The sequence below is a fragment of the Corapipo altera genome, unplaced genomic scaffold (genome assembly GCF_003945725.1).
Source record: "Corapipo altera isolate COAL_440 unplaced genomic scaffold, ASM394572v1 113, whole genome shotgun sequence".
Classification (NCBI taxonomy): Eukaryota; Metazoa; Chordata; class Aves; order Passeriformes; family Pipridae; genus Corapipo; species Corapipo altera.
In genome coordinates this window covers 6904198-6919324 of record NW_020884895.1, presented here as the reverse complement: position 1 = coordinate 6919324, position 15127 = coordinate 6904198, and the positions used below count along the sequence as shown (strand labels likewise).

General features: G+C 38.6%; 1 protein-coding gene across 8 annotated transcripts in view; it reads left to right on the top strand.

Moving 5' to 3' along the window:
* The window catches only part of NLGN1 (neuroligin 1), a 386460-nt gene that overhangs the window by 79920 nt on the left and 291413 nt on the right, over positions 1-15127 (top strand). For 4 of the 8 annotated variants that reach the window (XM_027647412.1, XM_027647419.1, XM_027647413.1 and 1 more), the window contains exons 2-3: positions 1347-2152; positions 2594-2653. In XM_027647412.1, the coding sequence (XP_027503213.1) occupies positions 1660-2152; positions 2594-2653 (553 nt within the window). In that variant the 5' untranslated portion in view covers positions 1347-1659. The remainder of the gene's footprint in view (positions 1-1346; positions 2153-2593; positions 2654-15127) is intronic. The other 4 variants (XM_027647418.1, XM_027647417.1, XM_027647416.1 and 1 more) reach the window with 1 other exon arrangement.

Genomic DNA, 15127 nt, shown 5'->3' with positions numbered 1-15127 from the left:
AACAATTCTCATTAAAGCTGCCAATGCTGTTTCAAAAGCAGGTGGTTTAAAATGTTTCCTATACAAAGCAAAACACATTTCTTGTGCATTACACACTGCTTAATAGGGAGTGTAAGATTACACTGCTATGTTGTGTATAACGCTGCGTTTTAAATAATAGGATATTGTAAGTTGTGTTAGAAATATGTTTCACATGAATATGGAAGACATAATGATACGTACTGAGCAATTTTCAGAAGTGCTGGAACACAGCCTTGTGTGACAACCTTCAAGGTAAAGTAGTTGAAAATAGCATCTGGAATTTCAGATTATGCACTCTCTGATCCTAACTGATTATTTTTCTAGGATATTGTTCAGTCAGCATGTGGATATATGAAAGATAAGATTTCTACTGCCCTATGGGAATGCTTATTGTTTATGTTATAAATCAAGGATGGTAGGAATTGAGTGCTTTCAACATGCATTTTCATTTTTCACTGAAGTCAGTCTTTTATAAGGAATGAAGGATTGATCTGATGTAAAAGTTGTGATATACAGCTCCATCCCTAAAGTGCCTGTTCACATCTTTTTCCAAATCAGTTCTGAAAAAGAAAACCAACAGCAAACCAACCCAAAGAGGTCCAGTTATACTTCTGTGCAAATTCAGAATTTGCAATTGACTTCAGTGGGAGCAGATTTTGGTTCTTCATTGATGTGAACATTTCACTCTGTAGTGTTTTTCATCAGCTATCAGAAACTTGTGGAGTAAGAAAACCATGTAAAGAATGGTAATTCAGGTTATTACGAATAGACAGAGTAATTCATGTTATCTTTGCAGATGTATTCCAGTTTACTCAATGTTTAAATCAGAAACTGTATTTTGAAATGAAAAAAAAATTTGTACGCATTATAAACTGTTTTTAATGAAATAAAAAGCATTTGAGTCTTCAGTATACCTGTCTATCTTAATTTCCCCACATTCTGCTTTAAGAAATAATTACTTCTGTTTTAGAAAACCTACTTGTGAAAACAAGGTGAAAATTGATTATGAACTGATTAAGTTAAATAAAATATTAACATAATGTAGCCTGGTAGCAAATTGCTTATTCTTGAAAAGGTGAATTTTAAAAATGTGTTTTCCGTGAGTCCTGTTTCTTCTGAGAAGTCTCTATAAATTCAGCAGGTGACATATAGATAATCCAGTAATCAGCATTTCACCCACCATTTCATGGACCCATAAACTACTGCAGTTTTACTGACATGACTCTAGCAAGTATTAATGTATGTAAATAATGTGTGAAACATCTAGTTATCACTCTGTTCATATTAGCTCTTTCATACTAATGATTTATTTTCATTTTCTCCAGGATATAGACCTGCGGCTAACTGGATTTGATTTATAAGAGGGGATTCTGCAGTAAATGGCTGCTCTCTTCATATTGCTGCTATGGAAAACAGAATTGTCAATAGGATGTAGTGTGATAAATAGTGCTGAGTGAAGATGCAGCTTCAATAAGTGTGAAATCAATGGAAGATACTTACCGCATGAAAAGCCTTTTGAGATTTTTTTGACAGGCACCTATTTAGGAAACTCAATCTGTTTCCTTCGGTCGCCCTGTTTTTACACCAGTGGATACAAATCAGATTGCTTCATTGTAGTTACACAACTAATGTGGGACCATGGCCTTTCCAAGATCCATGTGGCTGAACTGTGTATGGAGAGCAACGGTGGTCCGCCTGCTACACATGGGATTGAATGCCACTTTTGCTTTTTGTATACTTGGATTTTTGCTCCACACTGCAGCTGTGTCCTCCCAAAAATTGGATGATACCAACCCAGTGGTGACCACCAACTTTGGCAAGATAAGAGGGATTAAGAAGGAACTTAATAATGAAATTTTGGGGCCCGTTATTCAGTTTCTCGGGGTTCCGTATGCTACCCCTCCAACAGGGGAGCGCCGCTTCCAACCTCCTGAGCCTCCATCTCCCTGGGCAGATATCAAAAATACCACCCAGTTTGCTCCAGTGTGTCCCCAGAACATTATAGAAGGCAGGTTGCCTGAAGTCATGCTTCCCGTGTGGTTTACTAATAACTTGGATGTAGTTTCCACCTATGTACAAGATCAGAACGAAGACTGCCTCTATTTAAATATCTATGTCCCAACCGAGGATGGTGAGTTAATAGCAGGCGAAACAGGGAGATCTTTTTATTTTCCTGTTCTACGTTCTAACAATATTAATTCATGTGTACTGGTAGCATGCATGGCTTTCTCTGTTTGCATGCCAGCTTATTACATGTGTGCATGCTACTTTTCTCTGTGTGCATTTGTCCTTGTTTCTGATTTTTATTTTTTCTTTCCGTCTACGCTCATTTTTTTTTCTCCCACAGCACGTGTATTTTTAGGTCAAAGTTGGTACCTAATTCTCATTGCCACTCACTGACTTCTGGGAAGATGCATCAACATCTTTTCCATTGCATGTGCAGGCACAACAAGTTGAGAATCTTCCGCACCTAATAAAGCAGGTCATATTTAAGTTAGATAGTGGTGTTGCATGCTCCTACTGTCTGTGATGGAGCTCCATGTTATTTTCTAGTCTTCTATTCATTTTTCAGTCAAAAGAATATCCAAGGAATGTGCCAGAAAACCCGGCAAGAAAATATGTAGAAAAGGAGGTATGTATAAAGTGGACAAAAAAAAAAAAATGGGGGAGAGATCGAAACCTTGCAAAGGAAGAACGAATAATACAGCTGAAAGAGGCTGATTGCTGGTGCTGTGGACTGTTAGGGACTGTCTTGTCACAATGGAGCCAGAAAGGTGTTTAAAGAGAGGACCATGTACAGAAGAAGATAACATTTGTAAAGCCAGTTGCACCTGATCATCTCTTTCTCACACTGATCATGTTGGCAGCTTCTCTCTTGGCCTCGTGGTTCTGAGGAGTGTCTGTCCCTGGTGTTGTATGTGCATGCACAGGAGATATCTCCGTGCCTGGGGATGGGTACCGCTGCCATTGCAGGTGCTGGCACAGCTCCACAGCTCTCTCTTCCAGTGGTGTGGCATAAAGGCTATGAAATATAGCGATGCAGGGCTGAAAATCTGCATTGACTTTGCACAGGATACGCCCTGTTTTCTTGGAACAGTGTTGACTATCCTGAAACGTAGATGTGAAACACTTCTTTTCATTTACGCGCTCCTAAAAGTGAGCGTTGATTTCCTTTATTCTGTGATTACAGCTCTCTTTGTTAAGCCCAAAAACTCTTCATAGGGGTGTAGTGAGCTGCTAAAATATTGTGACATGGTACTTTGGAAACTAGGCTGCTTTTAGAAGCTTTGGAAACTTGGCTTCTACCCTTTTCGTGTTAAAGGGTATGGAAGAATTTGCAGATTTCTTTGTGAATATTTGCAAATTCCTGGGGCAGTTGGCAAATGGTAGAGAAGGTATATTTTGGTACTGATTTGAAGTAGGCATTTGGTGCTTGTTTAAAGTATTAATTTAGTACTACTTTACACATTTGTTTTGCATCAAATTATTTTCTTGTTTTCTTTAAAATCATGTGTTATGTTAGAGGTGGACTACATGTGAATTACAATGCTTTTGGGGGGAAACAAAGGGTACTGTGGACATACATAGTTACCTATTACCTGTAATCTGTATTATTTATATCAGTTATATGTCCCTGTCATTTCAAAACAAATACATTTTAGGAAAGTGTCATAGCAGAAATGTTTAGAGTTGGGCAAAATTCAATTCTGTAAACCCTGTATTAGCTTTTTAAGACTATATCTAGGCATCTAAATGAAGGTGGCCTTGTTTCCAAGACATTTGCTCTTACAGCTTCTACTGACTGTTAGGTGCAGCTGGTTGTTAATTATTAATTGTTAATTGTAGTGGCTCGATGTATGGTCTTTTAGATGTCTAAATCCACTTTCAGAGACTTAGAGCAATTTTGTGTTTAAAGTGTCGGGCTTTGAGGCATCTTCTGTTTTTCTGTTGGGGAATTTTTGCTCAGCGCTGTGAAAGTACAATTGTTTAAGCTGGATTCCCAAAGCTGGAAATAAAGATAATCAGTGTACTGTGAGCAACGTCACTTCTTCACACATCATTCAAGTTAGAATAACTGCTGTCATTTATATGCATTCAATTAATGTGCAGTGCTGCAGCAGTTATTACGCAGTTCATCAAGCGTGTGTAATTAGCTGAGCAACTTTCACTTCCTATCACCCAGACGCTGATTCACAAAGTCATAAATAAAGATGCAGATCCCCATCATTGTTCTCGGAAAGCATCTTTCATATGAGAGGATATTAAAAAAAATAATCAGAAAAATAGCAAAAATAAAGGGAGGGAGAGCCCAGTAGCTGAGAAAGTCATGTTTATTGTCCTGTGAGCCTGGAGGAAGGAGAATAGAGAGAGTTATTTGAAATTCAGTAGGTACTTTTCCAGTTGAATTCATTGCACACACAGCACAATAAAACCAGCAGAAGCCTACCTTTTTCTGTTGGCAAGTGCAGAGAACTCCTGAACGCCTTCAGCCTGGGCAGCTGAGATATCTGTAGTAATCTTTGCTCTCTGAGCAACTCATGCTCTACTCACCCTTATATAACCTGGGATTGTCCTTGGCTTGGATTGTCCCCACACCTGCTGGTAAAAGGAGTCGTTGCAGAACAAAGTTGCAGTAGAGTCACAGCATTTGAGCAGCAACTGCAGCTTGGAAATGACATTGCTTTTGTATGGAAAAGAAGAAAGGGCCAATATTCTCTCTTTTTCTGGATTTTTAGGTTGCAGTCATTTCATTCCATTTAGTGATGAAAATTACCGGAAATAGAAAATCCAAAAATCAGAGGCAGACATTTACACCATCTTATTAATTCATAAAGGATATATAAGATCAAAGTGACCGAACTGACAGCCATATGCTATCATAATATAGGGTTTGATTCTTATTACATGAAATAGATTGAATTAGATAAATAAATTAGTATTAATACTTGATTGTCATCTGAGGGACATAAGAAAATTCAAAATATTGAAGAACGGGGAGCAATCTGATGAAGATAGATGTAGAAATAAAAGGAATTCTATCCATGAATCATGCTAGAGATGATAGTGAGCATTATATCCATGACCTCCTGAAAGGATTTGGATGTGCCCCCAGCAGAGACTACAGAACAATACACTGGAGCTGAATGAAAAAGAATGAGGCAACTAAGCATGAGGTTTTTTTGCTAAATATGGAGGCCTGTATTTCAGTTACTTAATCTTCAATTTACTGATTTAACAGATAAAGAAAGAACATCTGGTTTTTTTGTCTTTCCCTTCAGGCACATGAAGGCCAGAGGTTGTTAACTCCATTTTGTTTATGCAAAAACCTGTATTCGCTAGGGTTGGTTTTGGAAAATCAGTTCAAAGGCATTTGATTAATTTTGTGTTGCTTTTTTTGAGTCTAGACTCCATAACTGTAAATTCTAACAGACCCTAGGTTATACTAGGGTAGGTAGCACCATTTTAGTGACTGATAATTATGTTTTTGATTATGTGGTATTTGCTGAATGTCCTGACAAACTTCTGCATCATTTCTAGGGATTACCTAAATAGTTTTCTGCTCTTTGGCATTTAAGATTTTTAATTTTCTTTATAATCAAAGCACAAATATTTTACTTATGATCTAGAATGACAGGGTAACTTCCTACCTCTTAGAAGTATAGTACATCCTTCTCTAGCTGCATACCCATGGAGCTTTAATACTCTATATTAATTTATTTGCATTGCAACAGTTTGCACCATGGATTTCCTAATTTAATGACAACTACATAAAGAAAATTTGAAAAATATCACTAATATGACCACTAAAAGAAACCTCAGGTATTGTGTGCTCTGCACTTGGGATGACAGCGTGCTCTTTCTTAAGAACCTGTACTAAAGCCTTCACATTGCCTGAGGATGTGGAAGAATGTGAAAATGTGGAGGTGTAGATGGTATGTACTTGATGTTATGGAGCAGGGCACGTGCAGTTTTGGATACATTAGTATTTGTAGGAGAATTAGGAGTAGAATAAGAAAAGAAATCACTTGAGCCTTACTGTTATGTTTAGGAATTACAGTGGCTCAGAGACCGCCCAACATCAGTGACTTTTCCACATGTGGATTCTGTTTCTTATTCTAGTTCAGTGCACTGAATAAATTTTAAATGCGAAGACTCATGATCTGAACTACCTCATTTGAGAGTGTAGGATTAGACAGCTCTATTAATATTTATGCCTCCTAATGGGCTACTTGATTTTCAGAGCAAAGCTCCCAACACCGTCCTTTCTGGGTAATGGCTGTGGTTACTGTGGACACACAGGAGCATATATACATACATACAAATATATTCATGGAACTGAAACACAAATCACATTGCTGTAATCTCATCCTGCTTTGATCTTCCTTTGTTTTCAATAGAAAATATGTTGCACCAGTTGTGTTTTGTAAATGACTCTTGTAACCCTAAGGCCTGGAGCTTAGCAATGTGAAATATTCTTTACAGATCTAAGCAGAAATTTTGTCTGTCATTCTGTTTTTATTGACTGTTTGTTCCAATACTCCATTTAACTACCCTAGAACTGTTTACTTATAATTAAATCTTGGAAAAGAAGAATTAGTGCAACATGTGCAGTTCCTATAGACTTCCTTAAATTTCAGCTGAAATCAACCAGAAAAGGACAAGCTGAGACCTGTTAAAATCTGTGTTTCTACTAGCAAAAGTCGTCAATCAATTATCAGATTTCTTTTTTTTCTAAGCATGTAATTTAGAAAATAATATCAAAGTAATAGATATGTAGATGGTAAATTGTCAAAAATGATTGAAATATTTTTTCCTCCATGGCCATATAAATGAAAAATATGAAATCTAGGGTGTAAACCTCCATCACTGTAGACTGAGCTATGTCTAAGTGTGTTGCATTGCCAGTAGGTTAAGAACATATATTTGCAGACCATTATTGGGGCTCAGGGTCGCTTGAGAGTGAGGGTCAAACCCACAGAGACGTTTGTGCATAATTTGGTGTACATCAACCCTTAAAAAGGATGTATATCTTCATTAGGCTACTTTGAAAGTTCATAACGGTTTAATTCCCTGTAGTTTATTTGTGCCAGTAGTTGACTGCACACATTTGAAGTTTCACCCCCATCCACCCTTGCTGTCTCCTGGCTGGAGAGCTCTTATCCTCACTACCTGTGGCATCAGCAGGCACAAATGTAGACCATAATCCTGAACTCCACTTCTACGTCCCAAGACACCAAGATTGGTCTGTTTTTCTGTTCCTTTTTGAAGCCCCATATTCCTGTTTCTCATTCCTCAGATACCACTGCAGCATTTCCTATAATACTGGTAATACATGGAAGAAGATAATGAAGCAAACATTATCTTGTACAGACCTTTTCATCCTTTCACAATCTAAAGCTGTTAGTGTCAGTTAGCAGAGTTTTTCAAAGATGTGCAGTAGGTTTATGTCATATTTGAAATAAAATGCTTAAACTCTGATGTACTTTCTCCAACCCTCTTTCTGGGTGAGCCAGTGCTTGACTATAGAAGACTTTGCAGACTGCATTTTAAGACTCCAGTCATCTTAAATGCCATCAGCACTGGTCACAGTCCTGTGTAAATGTCTGGTTGTTCGGGCTCTGGGCTCTTGCTGACCACACGGTTGTCGTGCTGTCATTGCTTTTTTTCCTATACCTTGACAGTGCTTATAGCTCTAACAGGTCTTAAATTCTGATCTAATTCCATTCCTTGTCCATTATTTTACTGCTTGCTTTTCATTTTCTACATCCTCCCCCACACAGGCTCTAAAATAGTGCTGCTACCCTGATAATGCTAAGTCGGATAAAACTGGTTTGTGCTTCTTTCCCCGACCTTTCTCGGCTTGGACCAGTTTTACTCAGTAAACATCTGTGAGATGGTTTTCCTTTCAATCTGTTAGTTTCTAATTTATCGCTTAAATCCAGAATGGACAAACCTTATAAAAAATAACTACCTAAGTATATTTGCACGTTTTCAGGAGGCACTGAATTAATTTGAGTAATTAATATGACTTTTGGATAACTATTTTTTTCTCCCCTTCCTCCCCCCCCAGACTGTAGTATTATTCCTTTGTTCATCTCTGTGTTAATGCTCTTCATCTCTTTGTTTCCTTATAATACACATGGATACAAACATTTTTAGTATTCTTTGCATATTTTTTGAAGCCTGAAATATGATGCTTACATGTGTCAAATCATTCTTAAGGATCATCTCACAATGTTAATAATCTCCTTATAACTTGAATATTGCTCCAGTATAATTTCTTTTTTTTCTCCCCAAATTCCTTTCACTTATAATTCTTTAGCCCTCTTCATTTTTACTTACTTTATGATGTCAAATTTACATGTCTTCTCCACTTTGATCTGTATAGTATTATTAATTACACTCTGCATTCAGAACCAACTGCTTTAATGAGCTTACCATAAATGAGATTTGTTTTTTGGGATATCAAACCATTTCCTTCTGTTTTAATATTCATATCTCTTATTTTACTTTCTCATGCTTGTAATAATGAGATTTATCCTAAAAGAAAGCAGCACTGAACAACATAAGCTAAGGGAACTGGGACGAAGCTGACTTTCAACCATGTTTCCACCTATACTCTAACACATTGCAGGGACCAGAGTGGTCTCTGGCCAGAATTGGAGCTACCTCAGGGCTGCTCTTGCAGAAATTGCAAGACACATGGAAATGGCACATTCCAGGTGCTGCACCTGACTTTCCCTTCCAGAGTTTTGACAAAATGTTTTGAAACATTTCAGCAGCAGCATTAAATCATGTTGCTAATTCCTCTGCTGTGGGAATTCTTTTAGTATCCCTCGGTGCTATCAGAGCAGGAATCAAGCTGCCCTGGCAGAGTTTTTCATATGTTTTTTATTGAGGGTGCCTTTTGACTTTCCTGTTCATATTGATAGTACAGTAAAAACACTGTAAGTTTAGTTGTAGGAATGTGTTTGAAGAGAAGAAAAATTACCTGGCTGAAGTACTTCTGGTTTTTCAGCTGATGAGACTCTGGAAGAAATTCCTTTATTGAAATACCATTGCCTTGGAGGACTATCCACCGAGGGAGACAGAGGGAGAACACATCTTTTGCTGGATTTCTGTATTAGCAGGGATATAGCCAGTAGGTTTGGCCAAAAAGACATATTTTGGGAGGGAACCAGAGCCAGTAGGACTGGTGAGGTTTAGCAGCAGCAGTGCTGGGATGCTATGCCCGGAAGGCTCGCAACTCTTCCACACATGGGCCTTTTCCCAAGTATTTTATGGTGCTCCAGGATCTGTCTCTCTATGTTACAAAGGAATGAGAATACAGTTTACATGTTATCATGGGCATTATTCACATCTTCCTACTCTCAGTGGTCATTTACAATTCAATGCTCTCACAGCATTATTAGATTTGGGCTACATTAATGTCAGTGATTTTGGATCAGACCCTGCAAAGGCAAAGTATTGAGGTCTCTCAATATGAACTAATATTTTTTTAAGTAATTTTTTAATCCTTATATTCTTTTATAATGTGATGAAAATGAAATATATAATATATAGAGAGTGAGAATTTAGTAAGACACAAACTGCAGGAGAGAGGAAGCCATTTATTATTTGTGTTTGTTTTATGGAAAGCTTCCATTTGTTAAATTTCACCCTTTATGTAAAGGCCTTCTTTAATTATTAGCTGAAAATCAGGTATTTATGTAATTACCATAATTATATCTACACATCTAGTGTACTCGCAATTATTTCATTAAAAATTGTAATTATTATACAATTATAGGGGATAATGACGTCCTTATAACATGTTGCAGAGGCACTAATTAAATGGTGGCATAAATGAATTGGAAGTGATTTTGAAGTTTTGAATATTGTTTTATCAGAAATATCAGAAGTGATTCATCCACATTATGAACTGGCAGTAAAACCTCTCCAAAGTTATTTTGAGAAAAGATTTCACAGAGCTCATGGAAAAGGATTTGTCTTTATTGCCTTTCTCTCTTTACTTTCTGTTCTCAATATTCTTACACCTAAAAGCTGTCTGCAGATTTTTAATGGAAAGGTGCATTGTGTAGGAAGAAGATTGCATAGCTTGCTGAATCTTTCTGGAAGGCTCAGCCAAGAGCAAATAGGATCCATAGGCAAGCACAGCCTGTACTTAGACATCCTTTTTCTATACAGAGGGAGAAACCCACCCAACAGTTGGTTGAAGATGATGAAAAACCTCCACTACATATAAGGAGGTTTTAGTTATGTGGTTAGTTTCGATGATCTGCGTACGTATTGCATTGTGCAACTCCAGGTGTTGGGGAAAGAGGAAAAATAATTCCTTTTGTAGCACAGATCCTTTTGATGCTCCAGGCTGAGGAGGTGAACTAAGCAGTGTGGATACAGAGGAACCCTATGGAGCATCTCGCTTTCTCTCCTTCAGAGTGGGTGGGGAATAACTGGTGAGGATAACATAACATATGCCAGACTCTACCAAAACCTCAGGGTCACAGATTTCTCACCCTCTTCCATGTCACCCTTCTGTAATGTACAGACGGTCTCTCTTCTCTTCCTTCAGTTAATTTTAAAAGTCATTGAAAATGGCAGTGAGGCATACATAATTTTTAGGCTCATATTATCATTCTGTGTTTTCACATCTAATGCAGTGTGGTCTTAACTGGTGGGTGCACAGCAGTGTACCTGTGCCATGACTGGGGATGGTGTAGCCACCCTTATCCATGACATCCACCTCAGCTCTGCTGCTGAGGACAGCACCCCGCTGTTGGGCCCAGGCTCTGGGCAGGCTGGAGCTGTGCACACACCAGCTGGGAGGGCTCCCATTCCCATTCCACCCAGCTGCTCACCTCCCACCTACCAGCTGGGGCTCCTCTTCCAGTCCTAGCTCCCAGTTTTTTTACAGGAATGACTCATGCATATTCTTCCCAGTTACTTCAGATGTGATCAGGCAGGTTGGATAAACTTTCTGTTTAATTCACTTAATTCACCTCATCTGGTTTTTTCTCATGCCTGATTATGGAGGGTTTGCAGGTTCTGCTCTAATGCAGAATTTTAATGCCCCACAAAAAGAAGTGGAAGCTCCAAGAAACAGGGGATCCTGGAGATAGCAACAATGCTGTACTATACTCCAAGCTGAATAAGGGCTATCCACCCATGGCCTGGAGAAGAGCTCCCTGTTTGTACCATCCTGTGTCAATGTTCCATGCCAAGGCAGCCAGCTCAAGATGCAATTTGCTCATACAGTCACAGTGCTTTCCTGAGGACTTGCTGCCCTTTAACCAGAAGTTGTGCACCACTGCTGTTTTCAGCCTCCCTCCAGTGACCTTGCAGAGATTTTTTTAGTTTCTGCCAACATTACTCTTTGCTTTTAATTTAATTTTCTTTAATATGCTAGTTTTAATGTAGTGAACAGGCAAACAGAATATGCCATCCACCAGTTTCATCCAGCTGACCCCGTGAGAACTCAGTCTCTGAGAATCCTCATTCCCAAAGCAATAGTCTTAACAAGATGGAGCCAGTGGTAAGAGAATATGAAACATGCATTTATCTACGTAGATGTGTATATGAATACAGTCATAATCAGATTTGAAAGCTCAAATGAAAGCTAGTACAATTTGTCTTACTTGATTGAAAAATTGATATTGACTCATATGTTTTCATATTTATTTTGAAGTGCCCAAAAACCCTTGGATGTATTTTACTTAAGTCTGAACTTAGTTGCTCTAGCTCAGATCTAAAATACTTACATGTGACAAACAGAAGATTTTGCATGTTTACCTACTCCAAGACTGCTTTCATTATTGAAATTGCCCTGTGGTCTATACAGTACTTCAGACCCATGAAATATTTCTGTATATGGCTGTTGGAGAGGCAGATTTATTTCATTAAATTTCACAAGAAATCATCAGTCTGTAAACCTCGATTTTAAAATCTTAGTCCTTTCCCTGTTGTCTGTGATGCGAAACACAGTTGAAGTAGCTCTCCATACGAATCCATTAACAGCTGTGCTGTATGGAACAGAAGAGAGAATTAAGTTGCTTTTCTACACTTTTCAGTCATTAACTGAGCCATTGGTTAATGATAAATGGATTACTTTTGCTTGAAAAAATAACTTTTGAAACAACATATAATTACTCTACTTAAAAGCTGAAGCACCTGTGGTCTCTTTTATATGAAGTCTTTGTAGATGAGGTCTCACATAAAGAAAGAAAGAAAAGATGCATTGATTGTCTTTTCTTTAAAGTGCCATGAAACCATTGATTACCTGCAATTCTTGTGGTGTTGCATTTGCAGTTCAAATATTGAAAGTATTACCTGGCCAGAAGCACATTATGAGACAGGATCACTAGAAATGGGTGCTCAAGTTTTATGGAGACACAGATGATTGCTGAAGAGGTCGGGGTAAAAGTCCTCCCGCCCATCCTGAATTTGGGTCTGTTAGCAGAAATCCCTCCCATCCCCTTCTGTGTGCATCATATTCAGTGTTGCTCACACGTGGAAGAGAGCATTGCCCCTTGCACTGTGAGACAGCCATGTGGTTTTGACAGGCTGGTTTTGCTTCCTTTCCTGACATCTCTGAAAGATGGCTGCTGGAATGTGGTGAGGCGTGAGAGGGACGCTCGCTTGCAGAGGTGAGCTGGGAGACAGACGACGAGCTGAGAGGAGCAAGGAAAGGGATCTGACAGCAAAGAAGGCTCCTGACACACACGTTGAAGCAGGTGTATGCTGCCAGGCACTGTGCAAACCAAGCAGAGAAATAGGATTAAAAGGCTCTTTCCCTTTAGGCAAAATAAGGTGAAGGCGGTGGCAGTGCACGATTCCACCCTGCAGTTTTCAGTGGCAGAAACTATTTTTCTCTCCAGAGTTTCCTAACATATATTAGTTGCTGGTTTTCTGCCCAGAGCTTTGACATCTCCAACTGCAAGCTAGTTTGGGTTCGTATCACCACAACAAACAAGCAGCAGTCAAATGAGAGAGGAAGAAACAAATAACTTCTCAGAAATGCTCCATATCCCTCCCATGCTTGACATTAGCACTCTGCAAGTGGCCTGGCTGTCACCCCTCTCTGCCCAGCACCTGCGTTAGAGGACATGTCGCAAAATAGGTTTAACTTAAGGTAAAGCAAAAGCTAGCACTTAATATGGCTTGATTAAAAATAGATAAACTAAGCAGTAGGTCAGATTTGGGCCTGTTGCTTGAATTATGAATATTCTTCTTACTGCTGTCACTTCCTTAAAGAAATACAGAGATTTCCTTGAATTTTAAGTGACTTTGGATTGAAATTCTTTGTGAGTGATTATCTGGCTCAGTGAATACTGTTGTTATCATTAGCGATTTTTGGTGTTAACCTTTTCACTGCTAAAATCTGAGTGCAACATGACATTGTCCTGGCTATCAGGAACTAGAAAGGTTAAGAAGCCGTTGAAAGGCATTCAGGAAATGTCATTATTTCCAGGCTGATGAAGTGCTAGCCTGGAAAAGAACAAAGAACCAATAATAATAATTACATTTATTTTATGCTTGCGATGAAGACAGTTTGAAGGAGAGTGGGCCACAGACAGTAGGTCATTTTTGTTTCTGCACCCATTAGTTATGTCAAATTCCTGCTTTACTTCCCTAATCCCAGAAAAGGGCTGTTTAAATGGAGCTTGGTTGCAGTGGGATGATTTGACATAAAACCTTTCCAGTGATTCTGGGCCTCACTGGCCTTTCCCTTTCCCTCCCCTCTCCCCTGGCTAAGCAGCATCTGGCCCTCCCCCTCTGCTGAACTTGTGTCACTCCGTTTCAAGTATAGATTTAGTTATTAAATCTGGAGATAAAGTATGGATCTGTTCCACTAATCAGATACTACAGTGATTAGAGCCCTAGAAGTACTTGGAGAGATCAATTAGATTAGATTATCAAATCATTATAAGCAAACTCTTAAAGACAAAGCAATAGAAAGTAATTTTGTGTCACTATTTCTTTAGACAATATTTATATTCCCTTCTTGTTTGTTTGCCTCTGTTTTCTTTATGTGTGTTAGGATCATGGTGGCACCAAGCCTCACACTCAGAACTGGGCTAGAGGACAGAATGAACCAATTCTGCAGTAAAGCTCTCTCTGTGATGCTGGTCGCTGGCTGAAACACATTACTGCCTGAATTCTAGGTGAAAAAAATACATACGTGGAAATCTTACTTTATGAAGCCATTGGGCAGTGTCTTGAGGGAGCTCATTTCAGATCTCTGGGGTTAGGCATGAAGCCTTCTGCTCTCTTGCTAGCCTTTTATTATCTCTCTCATTCTGTTTTGACTGTGTAATCTTATTTTGCCTTCTTTTTTGCATAAACCCAGTGTTATGAACCCATACCGGCTAATTCAGATAAAGGTTTGTGATTCATTCTTTACTAGCTTGTTTTCAGGGCTCCTGTGAAAACGGTTTTCTAGGGTATAATAACCATTTGTGTCACTCCCAAGCCTTGAAGTTGTGTTTTCTATAGTCTGCAGTGTCATTTTCCTGACATGTATGTGTATGTAAGCTTTCCTTTATTAATCTATATTTTAGTAAGTACTCCAGCTAATGCTAATATGCTGCTTTCATGAGAGAATTGGCAGAATAGTATACATCAAAGGCAACAATTAGTGTATTTTCATTTGACTTGTTCAGCCTATTAGGTTGTTAAATTTTGCATAGAAAATCATTAGCATGTTTAATTTGGGAAGGAAGCTGTCGGAAGGGGAGTTGTGGATGTAAATCAATTGGTGAGGAGGCTTTCATAAAACAGCAGCTACAGCTCTGAAATATCATGAAATATTTTCCCATATTATTAACTGTAAATGCAAAGAAATGAAAAAACTGCAGGATTATCACTGGCTTAGGAGTTAACAAAGAAGCTTCTGATGGTTCTGTCTAATATTAAAATCTGGAGCGAGATTGTATCACATCCTTTTCTTGCTGAATACTGGCATAAAAGTACAGGTTTGCAATTGCAGAATACCTACTCTTTTCTCAGTGAAGATGAAGGACATCTGAGTCAGACTTGACATGACATAGGTCGTAATTTGGTTTCTTTCCTTCCCTATAACTAGTTCAAGAACTGTTGCATTGCAAGT